Genomic DNA, 21675 nt, shown 5'->3' on the forward strand with positions numbered 1-21675 from the left:
AAGAAAAGTAAACACACTTCAGAAAACCATAAATGATGTTCCAGTCCTTTGTTTAGAAATGCCTAATTCAAAAACTCCCAAGTTGCTATAGATTGAATGTTTGAATCCCCCGCCCCCCCACCAAGATTCATGTTAAAGCCTATCCCCCAACGTGAGGCACCTGGGTGGCTCAGTCAGTTAAGCGTCTGACCTCGGCTCGGGTCATGATCTCGCGGTTTGTGAGTTCGAGTCGGCATCCAGCTCTGTGCTGACAGCTCAGAGCGTGGAGCCTGCCTTGGATTCTGTGTCTCCCCCTCTCACTGCCCCTCCCCATGTTCATGCTCTGTCTCTGTCTCTCAATAATAAAAAAATTTAAAAAAAATTTTTTTAAGCAAAACAAAAATAAACCTGTCCCCCAATGTGACAGTATTAGGAAGTGGGGCCCCTGGGCAGGGATCAGATCATGAAGGTGGAACCCTCATGAACGGGATAAATGCCCTTAAAAAAGAGGCCAGGGAAAGAAAATGCCTGCCATTCTGCCACGGGAGGGTATCCTGAAAAGGCATCTATGCACCAGGAAGTGGCCCCTCCCCAGACACCAGGTCTGCCAGTGCCATGACTGTGGACTTCTCAGTCCATGGACCTGTGAGAGATAAATGTTCCATGTTTATAAGCCACTGAATTTTGTTACAGCAGCGTGAAGAGACTAAGACACAAGTCAACAAGGAGATGGTTCTCTACCAAAATTCACACGCACCTGCCCTGAACAAAGTGACTATACAATTAATTCCTGTTAGGTGCAAGTGATTTTCACCAACCACTTGCTAATGTAATGTCTTACCAACATCTAACACCTTTCGAGGTGAACTGCTGGTTTCCTGGCAGTAAATGTACTGCACCAACCTTTTCGTGTGCTGCTGTCACGAGGTCTTGGAGACGGCCTTGGGTTCAGAGCCCCAGCGCCAGGATCTCTGTGCTGGGATCACAGCTCTCTCTGTGGCAAGTCACCGTCAGAGTGGAAGGCCAAGTCCTCAGCAGTCTGAAATCTACGATGCAAACATGTCCTGTTAAGTACTGGTGCAAAAGCTGTCCTTTCTCAGGCATCAAGGGGGGGGACACACGTACAGGGGAGGGTCTTCAAGAAAAGGCCCCAGACGGGTCTGAGACCCTGACACTGACCACAGTGAAAGATGAAAGGCTTTGTCCTTCTTGCTGGAACAAGTCATTGAGAAAATGTCACCATCATTCTTGATCAAGGTGAACTGGATGTGCTGTGCCTTTTTCCGAAAGAAGAGGCCACCTGCCTGCACTGGGGGAAAATGAGCAAGTCCTAGGATTAAGGGATTATCACTCCTCCCCCAACTCCACGATGAAAACCCAGCTTGTTCACTTTCTCAGGGGTTGGCAAACCACAGCCTGCAAGCCAAATCCAGCCTCCCACCTGCTTTTGTAAATGAGCTTTACTGGAACACAGCTCTGCTCATTAACTTCCGTATTACGTACGATTGTACTTCTACGACAGTGACAGAGGGCGGTTGTGGCAGAGACTGGATGGCCTATAAAGCAGAAAATACTTACTATTTGACCCTTTCTAGAAAAGGCGTGCTGACCCCCTACATACTTTCTGATATGCTTATCTCCATAAAGGAGTTAGTAGGAAGTCATATGCAAATGTTACTAAGAGTCCACAATTTCTACCTTAGGACAAGCTATATAAAAAAGGTAAGAAGTCATGTCTGTTGTCAGAAACTCTTTGGTGGCACAAAATTTTGCCCCTTAAGTAAATCCTGATTTTAAAAAAAGCAGGGGTGGTGGTTAAGAAGACCCTCTTCCCTTGCTGGAACAGGTGTCCTCAGAGGAGTCAGCTGTGGGTTATGTAGGAAGACCGCCCCCCCCCCCCCCCCGTCATCTACCCACCCCCTCCCCGAGCTCCCCACTTTTTATCACAAAATAAGTTACACCAGGAGCGCTAAGGTGCACACTGTCTGTACTGTGGTTCCACCTCGAGGCAGAGGTTAGGGAATACTTGCATACTGAATACTGTATTTGCTAGAACATAGAGTGTATGAAACCCTCTGAACAGGTCCCATCTCTTGCTGTCCAGAAGACGCTCTCTCATTAAGTGTAAAAAAAAAAATCAGAGTATGGTCTACTCCAGAGAGAGGAGGCATCTCCAAGTTGGCAGACTCCTGAAACATACACCATGAAGTATTCTTTATTTCCATACTTCTTCTAACTTGGTCATGCTGATTTTGAAAAAAAAAAAACAAAAACAAAAAAAAAAAAACAAAACCTTTGCAAATGGTTAGCATTTAGCTATCTTGACAAACAGTTCCTCATGATATTCACCCGGATAGAACATCATTTCCTAACTATTTTGAAATACAGTTCAACTTAGGAAACAGCACCATAAGCAAATTTTATACAGTAAATAAACTTTATTTATTCTTCCAAGATGACATTGCCAACAGTCACAGATCTGCATACAATACAGTATTGACTATTTACAATTTACAGTAGTATTTTTTTCCTCTGAAAAATATAAGTACAAAAGCTAAGTAAACAATGAGGTACTGCTATTTGGATTTATCATATGTATAGCTTAAAGAACTTTAGCAAATATTCAACAAATCTGGATAAAATATTCAATTAAATGCTCTAATTTATCAGAAAAAAATCCACTACATTTCACCTCAAAATGTATTGCACAAGTCTTTAAAAAAAAAAATCACCCTAAAAATAAATAGGAAGGGCAAGCAGTTCTTTAAAAAGAGGGACAAAAAGAATGGAAGAGAGGAACATTAAATGAGCCCATAAGTCAGGTTGAGTTATTCAAAAAAATCTCTTAAACGACATAAAACTCTTCCCAAGAAAAAAAACTGAAGAAAAAAGAAAAAACTATCACCATTTCTCCACTGATATAATCAATCTGAAAGGCAGTCTGCAATATTAGCTGTGGGCCAATGTCAGATTTTTCTTGGTCTTTGGCTCCATAAGGGGCCCTGAATAACAGCTTGCTTCTCCAAGAGGCAGATGCAGACAGTCCGCCACGTTGCCCAACATCACCACCCCGTTTCCTCAAGACGATGATCGGAGCCATGACTGGAAAAGAAGAAAGGAAAAAGGGTAAAGTTAAAATAGAATTATATTCTACGGTCTAGGGAATGAAGTAGAAATATTCTAAATAGTAAATCCTAAAAAAAAATCTTCTAAAAATTAATGTTCTTGGAATGATCTGACCTATATAGTCCGTGGTCCTGGAAAACAGGATGCTTCCGTGAAAACTGGAACTGCCACCTTCCACCAGGTTGTACCTGGAGAAGCCAGGAGGAGGCGTGCTGACTTGGGAGAACCTCACAAGGCCCCGGCTGCTCAGACTGAAAGAGGACACACAGCTCTTCCCTCTTCTCTTTGTGCTGATCTTTCTACGTATCACAATTCTCCCGGGATGATATGCACGGCAGCAAAGGATGGGAAATGAACAAACTCAATCTTAAAGACTAAAAATGCTGAGAGAAACAATGGTGATGAGTGATCCCTAATAAGGTTTCTCTGATTAAAACACTAAAGCCAGTAGCCCGGGTACGTTAGAATGCCACAAAAATAAATTACCAAATAAGATTAATGGAGATGAACTTTTTATACATATTTAGCAGAAAGAGAAAGTTTTAAAGTCTTCTCCATTTGTAAATGAAAAATATAATGCACTGACACTCGTGATGTACTCCCCATAGTGTATTATGTATAAAACCTGCTCAATAATCATGTTGGTCCTAGAAGCCTAGAGAAGATGAAAGATCTTCTGTCATATTTAAGTTCCTGTGTCAGTTAGTATTTTGAAACTTGGCTTGTGCTGTTTGTGGAAAAAGAAATTCACGCACAATTCAATAATGCTGCACACAGTGTCAATGTCATGTAAGACAAAAAAAAAAAAAAAGCTGGGAGAACATTTCTAGTTTAAAAGAGACTAGAGAAATTGGGGCGCCTGGGGGGCTCAGTCGGTTGAGCGTCCGACTTCGGCTCAGGTCATGATCTCGCGGTTTGTGAGTTCGAGCCCCGCGTCAGGCTCTCTGCTGACAGCTCAGAGCCTGGAACCTGCTTCGGATTCTGTGCCTCCTCCTCTCTCTGCCCCTCCCATGTTCATGCTCTGTCTCTCTCTGTCTCTCAATAATAAATAAACATTAAGAAAAAAAATTAAAAAAAAAAAAAGAGACTAGAGAAACATGACAATGACATGTGATGTGCAATCTCGGCGTAGATCATGGAATTTAAAAGTCTGTGAAAGACATTATTTGAAAAACTGGAAAAATGTGAATGTTTACTATATACCAGATAACAGTATTATGTTAAATTTCCTGAGAGTGATAAATGTATTGTTGAGTCTGTAGGAAAATGTCCTTTTCTTAAAGATATTTGCTGAAGGATTTAGTTTTCTTTGCAAGTAACTGTCAAATGTGTGCAAACGCAAGTGTTTGCAAGCAATGGTCACACCATTACAGACGGGAGGATATATATGCAGAGAGAGAGCAAGGGAGAAAATTTTGCAAAAGGTTAGGAATTGGTGAATATCGGTGAAGGGTCTACAGGTATTCACTGCACTAGTTTTACTAATCTTATGTTTGAAATGTTTTAAAAGAAAAGTTGACGTAGTCAATTGATCAATCAACAGAAATGCTGGAAGTGTGGTCACTTCCAGTGATAAAGGACAGTACTGAAATGCAAGAATACAATGACAAGCATGATGCAGTATTTACAACATAAAAAAAAAAGGAAAATGTTAAGGGATTTATGAGACTGAAGATTGTTCTAGACAATCACTAAGGCAGGTTAATTGATACATAGTAAAATTGAAATGAGACTCGAATGTGGGCCTAAATGATTTTTAAAGCTAAGAGGTTGAAAAAGAAAAGCTGTCTACTGGCATTTTTTTTTTTTTTTTTTTTTTTTTTTTTTTTTTTTTTTTTATTTATTTTTGGGACAGAGAGAGACAGAGCATGAACGGGGGAGGGGCAGAGAGAGGGAGACACAGAATCGGAAACAGGCTCCAGGCTCCGAGCCATCAGCCCAGAGCCTGACGCGGGGCTCGAACTCACTGACCGCGAGATCGTGACCTGGCTGAAGTCGGACGCTTAACCGACTGCGCCACCCAGGCGCCCCTGTCTACTGGCATTTTAACCCTTAATACCATTAGCTGAATACTAGTTGAATTAACAATCACAATTAACAATCGAATGATGTCAATTATAATTAAGCTCTATTAATTGCAATCGAGCTTGCTTGTGATTTGTAAAAATTCCAGCCAAGTCTGAGGCAAAGATGTACAAAGATGTACCCTAAATTTTAGGGGGTGCCAAGTCTAGCTAATAGCATGACTACTACACGGAGGCCACGGCAGAGGGGTTTAAAAGGGGAAGACCCCTGACTGTGTGGAAACATCTAGATGCCTCCAGTTCAGTTAACAATATGTTAATTACTAACAGCCACACTCAATTGACGCAGGCTGCCCAAGGGTCTCCTGGGGACAGTTGTTTTCTTGTTATACTGTACCATCCCCGGAAGCAATAAAATGATACTTCTTTTAAATTAACTTTACTAGCCTTCACGATTTCAGGCTATAGCCTTGATAAGTGGACCTTATGATGTTTTGAAATCTGGTTTCGTGAAGTATATCACTTCACTTCTATCTAGAAAATGATTTTTCATTTCTCTCTCACAATTTTTATTGATTTCCAAGACTATGCTTGGGAAATAAAAACAAAAAAGATTATAAAATATATAATTTCTTTGAGTTGATAAAATTTCCAAGAGCAATTTTAAAACTTTCAATTACTATTTAAAGAAGTAAAACTTCCTAAAATTGTATAACTCTTCCGGTGGTGGTGATTAGTAATCTATTTATTAATCTATAAAGCAAAATTAACAGAAAACACTTATATTAACACATAGCATAATCATGTATTCATTAAACAAAAGAGCACAAGAATTCCAGCAAAATGGTTAGTATCATGCAACACGTTTGATTTTTGCACAAAAGACACAAGACATTATTCTTCACTCACCACATGCTAACTAAGCACAGACTGATGGTTTACTCAGAAGATACCACTGCGAGGTGAAGAATACTACAAGCCAGGAAGAAAAAAAGCTTATTGGGTTAGTTTTAAGACTTAATATAACATAGAGATTATATGTGTATATGAACTTCAAAGGACTAAACAGAATGTACTTAAAATTTTCTCAAATCTCCCCCAAGTCAAGGGAGGCTAGGCAAAGTATAAGGAACCCATAATAAGTCCCACCCATCCTAAGAAAATACAGTAATTTGTAGCTGAGATTTCATTTGCGACTTTAATTTAAAAATGTAAGCAACATAGTTAAAGATGCTTTCACACTTTAAGTAAATATTTATATAACATTAACTGGGTATGATTATTTGCCTTATAAAAATATTTTTCATAATTCCATTAAAGTACACATGAAATTTGATTTATATAATATCTATCAATTTACCATCAAAAATTGGGGGGAAATGGTGATGAATGTGAATACAGTAGGTCTATATGTTGAATTATCATTCCTAATATATGTCAGTTTTATCACTGAGTAATTTGCTTGTAATTCAACAGTATATCATCAGGAATGGTTTCAGCAAGGATAACCCAAATTGAAATTTCCATTCAAAGGGACCCAATCTCAAACATAGTTTTTACTGTAGCAACCTTGTTAAATTAATTCTTTGTCCTATCTAAAATGGTCATAATCTAAGATTATCGATTAGCTTTCTGGTTTGTTAAAAGAGCATCAGTAAAAAAAAAAAAAAAAAGGGGATTATTTATAAAATGAGTCTATTCTTAGCGTGACGAACCTCAGAAGCATCATTTCATTTACCTTATTTAAGGGTACAGTTAGTAAGAAGCAACAAAATCAAAAGACAAACTAGAAAATAATATTTGCGACACAGCACACAACACAACAAGGTCAATACCCTCTTGAAAAACTTGCAGAAGTATGCAAAATACATATATATGCATGCTCCCTGTGTCTGTGCTTGTACGTCCTGAACAACTGCAAACAACCGAAGTGTCCATGAATAGGAAACTGGTGAACTACATTGTAGGACACCCGTGTAATCATACAATCGGCCATTGAAAAGAATAAAGGACATCAATTTGTAATGAGGTGAGATAAAATAAAAATACGTTAAGTGAAAAAAGCAAGCTGTTGCATTCTGCAATTTTTATAAAATAATTAAGTGATTAAAAACATGACTATAAGTATATATTTATAAAGCTCAGAAACCCTGGGGATATTCACCAACTATTGACAAAGATGATTGTGGCATGGTGGGAAGTGTTGGGAGGCTGAGAACACGAAGGTCTCCCTCTCTGTGTAACATGATTCCGAATCATTTGCAGTGTTTTCTTTTGCAATGACCACATATTATATAATTCTAACAGAATCGAGAGTCTAACCACTTTTGAGACAACAAATGTGTACTTCATCTGTACAGTTTTTTGTTTTGTTTTGTTTTCACTTCACAGCAGCTCTATTTGCACCTGTTTCCTGATCCACCTTCCAGGTATGCACTGAGCCCACGCAAAGGTGAGCCTCTTCTGGGATGGAAAAGTTCTCCATCTAACAGTGCTGAAAAGTTTGGATGAATCTGTTACCTCAGAAGAGATTTTTAGAATTCCAACCAAAGGGAGAAAAGTGCGAAACATGAAGTACAGACGGGTCAAGGGCAAGGATGGATCGAGAACTGGACACAACCCAAAGGATCAATGTGAAAGAAAAGTAAAAAACAAAGGCAACAGAAAATCAATTTTTAAAAATGACTAGAATGGATGGGGTGAAAATAAGCCAAAACTTCTCCATCAGAAGAGAAAAATTTTCTTTCAACGAGGTCATCAGGAAAATAGCTGTCTAGGTGAAATAACGTCGCTTTGCTAGCACTCTGAAAAGGAAAATGCATTTCTAGAAACATTTTTCAGAAGAGATGTCTATATAACAAAAGAACCTCTCAATTTCAAGAGATGATTTAGCACCTGATTGAAACAAACTTTCTTAATAAAATTACCCTAAATAATAACACTCTCCTTTAATAAAAAAAATCGGATGGCGTACTTTTAGGGCAGTTTTCTTCAGCACAAAATAGACGAGCCCAAGACTTTTGTATCCACTCTTGCTCCTACCCTGTTACTCAAATATCCAGTCTGCTCTGCCCGTCCAAACTGCCTAAACCATCACAAAATGAGGCACAATAAGCTAAGAGCTGAGAGAAGGTAAAAGGCTGTTCTCACAAAGATGAAAGTGTGTGTATTTGGTACGTGCGTTTTCTTTTGAACTTCTGCCTATTGTATAGAAGGCAATTTTTTCCCAGTTGAAACAAATCCAAAACTTTAAAATCTACAAATAATTGAGAACTTTAGAAGGAAAGAAGCCTTAGGAATAGAACAATCCACCGTGCTCATTTTACGAGCAAGGGCCAGAAACATGGAAAGGGCCTGCTCCAAGCCTACCAGGGTTGGGCTGGTGAGATCCACACTCACCACAGCAGTGCCACTCGCTCTGATGGGGACAATTTCTGAGATGACGTCATTCCTGTGAAATGACCTGGCTGTCCTACTGACGTCTTTAATGACTGATCTCACACACAGTAATATTAACTCACCAACCTAAGTCTCCTTTTCCAGGAAAGACTAATTCTACACCCACATGTTGCTCTCTGGTGGCTAAGGGATCGTCACCACCACCCCTGCCACCATCTCAAAAACCCAGGGCAGGCACTATAGTCTGGCCTTCCAATAATGCTAACAAGATGATGTTCGTTTTGTGAAGGACCTGAGGCTCTGAGACTTGTCAATGAAGGACGTAGGATAGCCCTTCTCTACACATCACAGCCTTCGGATAGACCAGAATTTAATTATGCTCTACAATTTAATCTTACTCGACAGATAACGACTTCTCATCTATGAAATGTAATCTTGAAATTAGGTTAAACTCTGAAACCACTAGATCTAGAATGGGGTGTTTCGAATACAGACTGTAAAACTCACTGAGGGGAGGGGAAGTAAAATAAAAAGGGGATACACTGAGAAAGATCTTACCAGCAGTCACAGAAATGTTTGGCCGATGCCAAAAAGCTAATGCGTAATCGCCAGAGTCATGAAGCCAGTTTTTAGACGGTCTCCTCCTACAATACCCAGTAAATACTGCAAGCACTGATGTGGCTGCATGCTGTCAGCTCTCAGCGCAGCTCACACTCTCTCTCCAGCATCCCAAATATTAACGGATGGGGAGGGCAGCTCTGAAACGTGTTCGGGGTTGTTTTGGTTTACTTTTCCCAGCCTTTCAGCCTTCACAGCTAAAAATAACAAAGCACTCAAGGTTGCTGATTTTAAATACGAGGGAAAACACAGCTCCACGTTTATAACAAATTACAGAAGAGATCCATTTGGAACATGCGTTTAAAGCTAACACGACTAAGTAGTTTTTAAATGTTCGCGTAATAAACTGCTAAAAAGGCTGGTTTTCTACACATTTATATATCTTCCTAATGGAAACATAGTTTCTATATTTACATTGAAAGAATATAAATATCTTTCTATTGGATATCTTATCTTTCTATTAGAAGAAGATACGTCACTCTTTTTTGCAGTGTTTTTTCCTAATCGGCTACGGACACTGGACAGGAGTAAGAAATAGGTTGTAATTCCAAGAGTCCTGTTCAAAGATAATGATTCTTATTGCTCATTTTATGAATGACACCGGTCTTAAAGGCAAATGTGTCTCTTGGCTCAACCTTTTCAATCAACAACAATCTTAATCTTCCATCAAATATAAAAACACAATCATGAATCACTATCAAGTACCAAGAATCTCAAACCAACAAAGAGTGACTCAAATTGATTTATAGGCCATCAGTGGGCCTCACTTCATGCTCATTATGAGTTATTTCCTATTTCCTAAGCATCTACTTTTATTATCTGAATTACATGACTTAGACATATCTTTCATTCATGCATGATAAATGGGTACTACCTCTTCCCCCGAAAATTAAAGGCTCCACAAGGTCAGCAACCATTATCTTCCACGTCTTCAATGCTCCTATACCGGCCACAACAAGCAGGAGAGTATGTGTGTGCTGACTGCACTCATTCATTAAGCAAAAGATAATGATGGATAAGACTCTGCTTAAAGTAGCAGTGGAAAGAGTGGTACTTTCTTCCTGGGCAAATCAGCCTCTGAGACAAGGGAGGATTATTTCAGGAAGGAATAAACAGTCACCATTTCATTCCTATCCAGAATGAATACCACTTTATTCAGGAATAAAGAATGTAATGGTTTTCAAAGATTTCTTTTTAGTGAAACTTAAAAAAAAAAAAAAAAAATTCCATCTCCTTTAAAAGGTTTTTTTTTTAACAGGGTTCACTATTTACATGTATCAGTTCAATTAATTTCCTTCAAGGCAAACCAGTCTAAGACTGCACGTGTGTATGGGGTGAAGGGGGATGTTTCCCACCGTATCTGCCGTGGCCATGACTTAGGATGAATCTAAACTGTAAAGCAAATCCGGATAAAATGTAGCCCAACAATGAGAGTTTGCCATACCCCAACATCAAGATGATAAAGAGGCCATGGGAGAATGAACAAAGGTGCATTAGATCCTTTAAAAATATTTTCTTAAACAGGCCATAATGACAGAATCATGTTGACAGGTTCCAATTGCACTGGAGAGTTTTATTTACACAAAGGCAAATTCAGTGAGGAGACAAACTACTCTGAGCAACTACATTTTAGAACTGTTTGCTATAATTTAAAACAACATTCTATTGGTGAAGGGCATACGTTATAGTGACATACTTCTTATAAAAAATATGTATAACCAGAGGGGCTCAGCTGGCTCAGCTGATTAAGCATCCAACTCTTGTTTTGGCTCAGGTCATGATCTCAGGTTCATGAGATCGAGCCCCATCTATACTGCACTGACATTATAGAGGCTGCTTGAGATTCTCTCTCTCTCTCTCTCTCTCTCTCTCTCTCTGCCCCTCCCCTACCTCTCAAAATAAATAAATAAACATCAAAAAAAAAATGTATAACCAGAAATAACTACAGAGGTATAACAATGTTTTTCAGGCTACTAGATACCAGGGAGGAATACTTTCCAAAAAACACTTAATGTTAGCCAAAATAACTGTAACTGTCTCAGAAAATATACAATAGGTATATGACAAAATATGCAATAAAGTACTAGGACAAAGGTCAGGGATGCGGGGATGACCTTGGAGAAAGCAATGCATCAGAAGAGAGAAGCCATACCTGGCTGGCTCAGTCAGTAGGGATGCAATTTTTTTTAATTTTAAGCAGACTCCACGCCCAATGTAGGGCTTGAATTTATGACCCTGAGATTAAGAGTTGCACGCTCTACCCACTGAGCCAACCAGGAGGAGCCCTGGGATGCAACTCCAGGTATCTGGCCTGGAGAAGAAAAGCCTTCCATTCAGGCCATTGACAGATTTTTTGGTTGAGTTCCATAGGTAAAAACCAGAAGAAATTGGTGACCACTGCAAGGAAGGAAGATTGGGGCTCAAGATAAGCAAGAACTTTTGTTAAGAGATGTAGTCTGTTGAATTAAGATAGGATGCTTTAGGAGGTAATGACTTAGTCCTTACTGGAGATGGTCAGACACAGGCTAACCCATCACTACGGAGAAGACCTTTGCTTGCTTCAGTGAGGAGAGAGAAGAGAACAGCGGTGCTGAAATCTTAAAACAGGTAGAGAAATGGGGGAGGACATGGAGGGTGATGCAGGCTACCAGCAAGACAAGAAAAGGAAGGAGAAAGAGAAAGCTGAGGCAAGACCCGAGACTTCCCAACAAATTTCACACTGTGCTTAGAATGTGCTTTTCTTACTGCATTACTGGCCCAGAGCAAAAAGAAGTCAGGCAAGGGGATTTTGCATAATTTATGAAGTGTGTATTTATTTCATTTCAATCACATCTGACTTCACACAAAGGTTCTAATAATTCCGTTACTACATCTCCCTTGCTGGGTATCTCAAAAGCTCAAAAATGCTTACATTCTTTCAGTCAGAATTACTGTATTTGAAAACCACTACGGAGGATAAGGAAATATAATACAGAACATCTAACATCATGATGTAGTCTGATTAAAAATTATTACTGGAGGGGCGCCTGGGTGGCGCAGTCGGTTAAGCGTCCGACTTCAGCCAGGTCACGATCTCGCGGTCCGTGAGTTCGAGCCCCGCGTCAGGCTCTGGGCTGATGGCTCGGAGCCTGGAGCCTGTTTCCGATTCTGTGTCTCCCTCTCTCTCTGACCCTCCCCCGTTCATGCTCTGTCTCTCTCTGTCCCAAAAATAAATAAAAAACGTTGAAAAAAAAAAAAATTTTTTTTTAAAAATTATTACTGGATATACCAGGACAAATGTCTTTTCTGTCCTTTCCATAAACAGCCCGGGTTCTGGAAATCCCAGATAGCACGTGTAGGTGTCAACCTCATAAAAGCTATTGAAAAAGACTGTTCTTTCCTTGAAGACACCAATTCCTATTTGCCCTCGGTTAAACTTTCTTAATGTAGATTCGCTCTCAGTTTTTACGCTACAGTACAATAAAAATGAAACATTTAAAATGTCTTTTACCACCTCAGAGTCTTTGTAAATGAAACAGAGCATGCGATAAAGTCAGAGATTGCGATAAAGTCGTCTTCTATCCGTAGCCTATTTTAAAGCTTACCATTAGCCGAGCATCTTCTCTTTCCAAAATTTTCTGTGTCTGATCATCAGGGAACTTCAGGACAGTGGTTATAACCTTCGCCATGGTCTACAAGAAAAACAAGAGATGATCACAGACAGTTGAGCAGATGGCGTTTCACCCATCCTGACACGTTCTGCTGGTGGGATTCTTTAGTGCTCTCAATGGAAGCCACGACCAAAGAAGTATGATGTGAAGATATTAGGCAAGGAAATAACAGCCAACACTAGAATTTCAATTTAAAAGGACTCTCCACAATGCCTGGGTTGGTATTATTTCAAGAAGATGCAATTACAATAGCACGAAGCTATATAAAGTTCTAATGCTCTTGGCCCTTTATCGTATTAAAATGGAACTTTATTATTCATTCATTTTATAAGGCTTTTCACTTATAGAAATCTATCTAGAAAGTAATGTATTGCCAAGCTCTAAATCATCAGAAGTTCAGCTTTAACTAAATCACATCATATATCTCATACACATGGGCTACTGCATGAACATGAACATGCTTAGTAGGTATTTTTTACAACATGCAGCACATCAGCCTAATAGAAATACAAATTACATTTTAAATAAACACGAGATGTTTTGTTGGGTAGAAAACATGATGAATCAAAACATTACACATGGTGGCTTGCAAAACAAGATCATAAATTGTGCAGATCTAAATGCATATACCGTAAGTCAGACTGTCACCCATAAGCTCGTGGAAAATTCTCCTCAAAGGTTGAAATTCCCTATTTTGTATCAAGATGAGATGTTTTGAGGGAGACAGAGAGGAAAGAAGATACCTTATGAAATAAGATACACTCACGAAATAAGTAGGATAACAAGTTCAGTGCTTACATACAAATTCAGGGGCTAGTGCTCTCCCCCAAGGATGCCCACAGAGGACGGCAGGGGCACCTAGGGAACTCACTGTAACATTCTTTGTTCACGGTTACACACACTGTGTGTGTGCGTGTGTGTGTGCAGGGGGCGGGGCTGGGGACCAGAGAAGGTCACTGAGGAAAAGATGACATAATAATCAAAAATTTTACATTTCTCGGGGTGCCTGGGTGGCTCAGTCGGTTAAGCTTCCGACTTCGGCTCAGGTCATGATCTCATGGCTCGTGAGTTCAAGCCCCACGTCGGGCTCTGTGCTGACAGCTCAGAGCCTGGAGCCTGCTTCCGATTCTGTGTCTCCCTCTCTCTGCCCCTCCCCCATTCACGTTCTGTCTCTCTCTGTCTCTCGAAAATAAATAAACATTAAAAAAAATTTTTTTTAATTTTACATTACTCACATCATTAGAAAAAAAGGTAGAATTATCGCCAGGAAGGAAAGAAACTAACATTTTTTAAATTCCTATTATGTGCTAAGCCTAGGCCAGGCACTTTACATACTTCTAATATTAGTTTCAACTAACAGATCAACTAATACTATTCTTTAATCACAAACCCCATACATGGCAAGGTTTCAGCACCCTTCCCTCCTTTTACCTTTGCCTCTGCCATTCTGAGAATCAAAAAAAAAAAAAATACCGTTTAAACTCTTGGAGAATTCCAAAGGCATTTTACAAAAACCCTTATCCTTTAAAGTGTATTGCCTAGACAGAGTCTTCACGTTAAAGCGAAATCGAGAAACTAAGCATATATGTGGCCTTAAATGGCAAGAGAAAATAAGAAGTGGTTAAGTTTGTCCGTATTCTTTTTATTAACACTCTGAAGCAATTTTAAATGGTTTTGGTATACTGTCTACGAAGACTGTTTTTAGGAAGCAACAAACACCTAGAATTTAGGGACTCATGATTATAGGAACATTTCTTTAATGTCAATAGCTTGTAAGGTTCAAAGCACCCAAGAGTCCGTTTATATTCACCATGAACCACACACGCACATGCAAGTATGTCTGTCAAAAGACCCCAGAACTGTCGCTAGGTGTTTCCTCACGTTTCTAAACGTTAATGAGGAACCCACCTCTAAATTCACCAGTGATCCTGAATCTGCAGCAGATTACCCAGCAAAGACTTAAAGCTCTTCCCTGGCTTACCAAAACGCACTTACATGAAGAAACCCAGGCGCTCTCTGCCTGTCAGACTGTCTACTCTACGTACAGTATCCTCGGGCCCTGGGAAGTAAGGAAAAGTTCAAATGAGCCACCTGGTGGAGAGGCCATGTCTCCTGCCAGGTCTTCTTTAAGGAGGGGCTTTCCTAAAAGGTTACAATGAGAAACACTTTCTACCGAAAAGGAGAACAGACTGAATTTTAGTGTCCGTTAACAGCACGGGAGGACCACAACCCGAGAGAAGGAAAGTGAAGAAGACAGAGGAAGCTTCGTGCCGTAACAATGTGTGTCCTGCATGTGGTCTTCTTACAAAGTCATCTGCCTCATCAAGTAAGGAACACCGTGTGCAGAAGCAGAGGAAGGAACACAGGGGGGATGACACACATATCCCGCTGGACGAGGGTCAGAGCACAAAGGCCACGACACACACTGGCTCATTCTAAGGCCGCAACCCGGTTTCCATTTCAAACTCTTTGTTACTGTGTAGAAATTAAGGAAACCGGTGAAAGATGTGTCTAAAACCAGCTCTGATCTTGTCAACCTCAGCTCAAGGGCTAGCCACCCCCCGATGCCTACAGGCAACACTCGGAAGTCATCCCGGGCCCTCCACACTCTGTGCAGCCCTGGAAGGAGTCACTTCCAGCACACAGATCCAGTGTTTCAGTCAGACCAGACGACTTGTCATTCCAAAACCCGATGTCCCGCCTTGGACCTTCTGTCTAGACTTTCCCTCCCGTCTGAGCTCCTCTATTAAAGTCAAACCACACCTGCATACACCTCATCCCGCTTTAAAGCCCAGCAGATACACCTGCTTCTCCATGATGCCCCCCTTGACCTTCTCACAAGCAAACAGGAGAACTCTGTGCCTCTCTTGACAGCCCCGGCTACGTTCTGCATCACGTCAAGCTTAACTACAAACAGCTCCACTTTGCTACTATAGAGTAAACTCCTTAGAATTAGGGACAGTGTCACATTTCATCTTCGTATCCATCGGGGTGATAAACAGAAGGCCACATGGAGCAAGCGCTCAATAAACACGCAGTAAATTAAGCAGAGCGTCTGCTACCGATGTTCTAGATCGGCCTGTACACTGTGATGGCACGGTGACCGCCTGACCGTTTGTAGCAACCAGGTGCACTGAGTGTTGAAGACAAAAGGCCAGGGAGAGCCCTCGGCAGCATGGCTTCCCAGGCAGGTGTCAGACGGGGCGTGGGGACATCCCTTCCAGCTGTCTCCTCAGGCACAGCCTCAAACTAACCGCACGGCCCTGACGGCGCAAGCTGGCGCCCGGCACATCTCACGTTTGCGCCGGGTCTTTCTTCAGGAGGACTCAAGCTCTGCAGGGCTCCTACCCCGCACAGTTCACAACCTCCAGAAGACACGGTCTGAGGCATGTAAATATTTTATTTAGCGACACTGGGATCACAGCTTTACATTCACAAATGAACCAATACGGCTAAACTGCTGAGAGGCTTTTTTTTTTTTTTTTTTTTTAAGATATATCCTTCTCCCTTCCTTACAATAACAAGGTAACATTAAATTATTTACCCCACCTCAAATACGGGCTGCTATCCAATACAAGTCTTAATAAGAGGAAGCTATATGTCATTAGCTTTATTTATTTTTTTATTATTTTTCCATTAGCTTTACTTTTAAAAAGATAAGGAGAAAATTAGTTTTAGCTGTTCTCTGAATTAAAAAAAAAAGCCCTTTAAGAAAAAAAACACCGAATCACTGTGAATTAATATATCCCTCTGAATTACATGTTCAGGATCACACTAGATATTACTTTAATTTGAAACTATTTGATATAATGAAATGAGATTTCTACAGATATTATGGATTAAAACGACTTCCACTTCTATAACTCCTAGTGTTTAGCAGAATCTATAGTCTATAAATTCATAATATTCTTTTAAGAGATTTCTTATGTCCTTACTTTTTAGGCTTTTAACATACCTGACAAATTAATCCCTGAACTGGCTTAGCACTCCTTGACTTAGTAACCCCCCAAGGGACCCCTAAGTTAAAAACACGGATTGCTCTTAAAAATGGAAAACTCATGATCCCATCCTCGGCCAAGGTATATGGACAATGTAAAAGTTTATGAAGGTAAAAAGTTGAAGCAATGTCGGAAAAGAAATTGCTTTAAATGAAAAATTTGTTTGAGGAAAGGTTCATGAATTTCCCCTAAATACATGGTTCAATTCAATTCAAGATATATTTACCAAAAGTCCAATATAAGGCTCTTTTAAAAACACTGCAGGGAATACAAACAAGAAAAAGACAAGACTATACACTCAAGAACCTTACAATAATTTAATATTCCAGAAAACAAATTTAGCCAAGCATTATTACCTATATGATGTGGTAATTTTAATGACTGATATTCCATATGTTTTGAAATGATTTTCTCACTGTAACTAAAGTAAAATATTTAGAAATACCCCTAAGTAGTCATTCTTAATTATGACCATTTCCAATACTTCCACATTATCCTGAAGTTTCCATGAAAATGAAATCAAATTTTGACTTGACTCTAAAATTTCAAGTCAAAAGTAAAAATACCCATGTTTTACAAAATATTAAGTCAGTGAAATTTCTATTTTTAGTATTTAGCATCATCCAACAGTATTTTTTAAATTAATATTTTATAACTGAAACAAACATAAGCAAGATCTACAAACCATTTGTGTAAACAACGAACTATAACACAATTAATTACCTATCACCTTTTAGCATGTGTGGTCTGCTAACAGTAAAATATGGCATCAATACGTGTATTAAAGTATTAGAAGTGGGCACATTTCCTTTTAAATTAAGCCACACGCCAAGTCACCAGAAATTATTTATACCTTAGTCTCACGACCCATCATATACTCAAAAAGCACTTTTCGCAAATACTCAAACTCGGTAGGTTCTCCAAAGAGCGAGACATCAGTATGATACAAATTGCCACCTGTCAAATAAAAAATAAAAAAAAAAAATCAAATCTTAAAGAAAATCCAGATCAACTACTTATTACTTAGACACCAGACAAAGCAAGGCATAACTCTTATATTAATTATATTGTACTGTGTAGTATTGTACACATATACATAAAGTATTTCAATGGTATTTTTCCCTTGGGAAAGAAAATTAGAATTATTATAGCAATTTTATTTCTCAAATCTTTTCCTCCTCTTCCTCCTCCTCCTCCTTTTGGCATGGCAATTTTAAAAGACTATACTTAGGAAATACAAAGATTCCTTAAAACTGGTATTTCTCTCCTCAATATTCTGTGGTTGACTGCAGATATTCCACAATAAGTGAATTAACAATAATTTTTATTTTATTAAGAATTTATTATATCAGTATAGCATTCTAGTTTTTCTAGTATTCCAAACCTAAAAGCACTTAGGTTTAAATCAAATTTTCAAAACTGTTTTGAAACACAGGATCGATAAAATAACTCGAAAACACATGAAATATTAATGCCATTATAGTGGTTTTCAAATATTTTGATTCGACATCTTAAAGCCTGTCATAAGAAGTTACAGTTCATCTGTTAATCAAGCCCCATTTCGGCCTAAAAGTAAACAATAATTACAGTTCAGGTATATGAAATCACACTGAATATTACTACGTGTATATTTATGCCTTGATAACTCCGAAGTTTTTAAAAAACTGAATCAATAACAGATCACACTGTGCTGTAGGATAATATAATAAAGCTTCCACTATGAGAGCTATGAACAATAAGTGAGCCTCTAAATGCCAAAGCTGAAAGCAGCCTTTTATTGTAACTTTATATTCCTTTTGGCTGAGAATTTAAGTCACCATTTGCTCAGTGAAAAGAAACAAACAAATGAAAGCTGAAGTACTATTCACACGTATGAGATTGGCAAAGTCCCGAGAGTCGGACAATTCCAAGCACTGGTGAGTACACAGAACAACGGAGATGCCTGTGCATGTGCGGAGTGAGCTGATACAAGCACTCTAAACAACTTCACATGACTCTGCAGAACTTCCTGAAGTGGAAGGATGAGCATGTTCTGTAACGCAGTAATTTAATTCCTACCAGTACATCCTAGAGAAATGCTTCATATGTACACCAGAAGTCAATGTTCACAGTTACACTGTTTATAAAAGCAAAATTAAGACAGTTCAAAGGTCCACCAATAGGAGAATAAGTAAAGTATGGTATAAAGATACAACATATTGTGAAAATCAGCATTCAAAATCGTTAAACTATAGCTTCACACACATTAAAATTAACAACTCAGGAAACTGATGTTGGCAAGGATGCAGAGAAAGGGGAAAACGTTTGCACCGTGGGTGGGCATGCAAACTGGTGCAGCCGCTCTGGAAAACAGCATGGAGGGTCCTCAAAAAACTAAAACTAGAACTACCCTACGACCCAGCAATAGCACTGCTAGGTATTTACCCAAAGGATACAAAAATGCTGATTCGAAGGGGCACACGCACCCCAATGTTTATAGCGGCACTACTGACAACAGCCAAAGTATGGAAAGAGCCCAATGTCCATCCACTGATGAATGGATAAAGATGTGGTATGCGTATACAATGGAATACTGCTTGGCAGTGAAAAATAGTGAAATCTTGTCATTTACAACAAAGTGTATGGAACTAGAGTATATTATGCTAAGTGAAATAAGTCAGAGAGAGACAAGTATCATAGGATTTCACTCATATGTGGAATTTAAAAAACAAAACAGATGAACATAGGAGAAAGGAAGGAAAAAAATTAGGTAAAAAGACAGAGGAAGGAAAAACATAAGAGACTCTTAAATACAGAGAACAAACTGAAGGCTGCTGGAGGGGCGGTGGGTGGGGGGGAATGGGCTAAATGGGGGATGGATATTAAGGAGGACCCTTGTCGGGATGAGCACTGGGTGCTGTATGTAAGTGACGAATCACTAAACTCTACTCCTGAAATCAATACTACACTGTGTTAACTAATGTGAATTTAAATTTAAAAAAAAAAAAAAAAAGGTTGAACTATAGCTTCACACCTATTAGAATGAAATCCAAAATCATAATGCTGGGTGAAATAAAGGCAAGAACATGCAGAATACATATAATCTGATATCATTTCTATACAGCCCAAACATTAAAGTCACTTGTTTTAGGGAACAGTACGTATACACGTTACCAGTGGTCACCCTCGGGAGAGAACGGAGATACGAGACTGAAGAGCAGTACGAGGAGCACTGACGATGTTCTAGATGGTGAATTCACAGGTGTTAACCGTCTTCATACTTGATATTTACACCCTGTGTGTTTGTACGTTTGGAATATTTCACTTTTAAAAAGCGTACACTTTTAAAGACCCAATTCACTCAAACCACACTCAGCAAATACAGAGCGCCCAGAACTAAATAATGACAATGTACTATTTCCTCTTCAAAAGCCATCTCTCTAGATATCACCCTTAAGTGTTTCATTCCTCTAGATTGATGCAAAGTGTAAGAGTTTACAATGTAGACTTTTCAGAAAAATAATTGATTTTATTATTATAAACATGTAGATCACTTACATCTAGCCATTTTCCTGGACAAGTAATTAATACTGTCTTCCAATGCACGTACCCTTTCCTGTCTTCTCCCTAACAGTGGCATATAAAAGAAATTTCTTCCTCTTTTTATAATTCTTACTTTGGGTTTTAAGCAATGAGAGTGGAAATCAGTTATCATGCAAATAAAGATGCTTGCCAAATTGTCTACCCATTGCTTCTTGTGAGTCTTTCCAAATAACTTTGTGGGAATATTGCTCAGCATTTTTAATACGATCCTTTACCTGGGCCCAATTCCAAAACGCACAACTGGAAAATCCATTTACACTTAGCACAACCTTAATCAACTAAGCGTATGACAGACAATTTTAGTTAAAAGCAGACATGCTCAGATATCCTTCAAAAAGGCACAAGAATGTCTCCTGAAAATGCATTTACTTAACTGGAAAATAAAAACGAGAAACAAATTTTACATTTACAATCACACCTAAGAATAAATGTAAGAAGAGAAGTACAAGAGGTAGTCAGAACAATAAACATTATTGACTGAAATTACAGAAGTCCTAAGTAAATGTTGAAAGATCATGATTATGGGTTGGAGACTCAATCCCATACAGGTGCCAATTCTCCTCAATTTTTCTATAAATTCAATGCAATCCTAATCAAAACCTTCCCAGGTTTGGGTGTGTGTTATGAATGCAATTTTACAATCTGATTCTGAAACTTAAATTGACAAAGAGTTAAGAATAGCTAAGACATTCTTGAAAAACAAAGTAGGAGGGCTTCCCCAACTAAACAGCAAGATATATTATAAAGTCATCATAACTGAGTGAGGTGTTACAGCAGGCAAAGACAAATTCACGTAGGAGCTATACCCCAGATAGATAACAGGGCACATTTCCGCTTACAGAAGAATGCCAGTTAATATCTGCACAAGAAATGGTAGGATCTGAATGATCACCGTTACACAATGACTGGTGAAACAACCGATGTTGGCCAACGGTCACCACTGGGTGCTAACGTCTAAGGCGAAAGGTGAGGAATCAGACTGACGGCACCCGGAACCGTGTGAAAGATACTGCTAAGATAACGTGTGTCTTTCGCTGGGAGGCAACAGGCAGTACGGCTCCCTTGAGGAGGCACCACTGCCAATAACACAGTCTCCATCTGATCAAGCCCCTCGTTCTAACGACCAGGGGCTGGAACACCAAGAGTTCAGAACGTGTGAAACTTGAGCACAAGTAATTTGGTCTCTTGAATAAAGGGGAAAAGAAGAGAGAAAGAGAGAGGGAGACAGAGAGAGACAAGGAAGGCAGACTTTTAAAAGAGATTTAAGCAATTTCTCAATCAAATGCAAGGTACGGATAC

General features: G+C 39.2%; 1 protein-coding gene across 8 annotated transcripts in view; it reads right to left on the reverse strand.

Moving 5' to 3' along the window:
• Positions 1 to 2397: 2397 nt before the first annotated feature.
• GOLGA4 (golgin A4) overlaps positions 2398 to 21675 on the reverse strand; it is a 125266-nt gene continuing 105988 nt past the window's right edge. For 6 of the 8 annotated variants that reach the window (XM_078432522.2, XM_078432521.2, XM_078432517.2 and 3 more), the window contains 4 exons: positions 17648 to 17751; positions 12731 to 12817; positions 6039 to 6101; positions 2398 to 3081 (listed from right to left, as the gene is read on the reverse strand). In XM_078432522.2, the coding sequence (XP_078288648.2) occupies positions 6072 to 6101; positions 12731 to 12817; positions 17648 to 17751 (221 nt within the window). In that variant the 3' untranslated portion in view covers positions 2398 to 3081; positions 6039 to 6071. The remainder of the gene's footprint in view (positions 3082 to 6038; positions 6102 to 12730; positions 12818 to 17647; positions 17752 to 21675) is intronic. The other 2 variants (XM_078432520.2, XM_078432516.2) reach the window with 1 other exon arrangement.

The sequence above is a fragment of the Panthera onca genome, chromosome C2 (genome assembly GCF_046562875.1).
Source record: "Panthera onca isolate mPanOnc1 chromosome C2, mPanOnc1 haplotype 2, whole genome shotgun sequence".
Classification (NCBI taxonomy): domain Eukaryota; kingdom Metazoa; phylum Chordata; class Mammalia; order Carnivora; family Felidae; genus Panthera; species Panthera onca.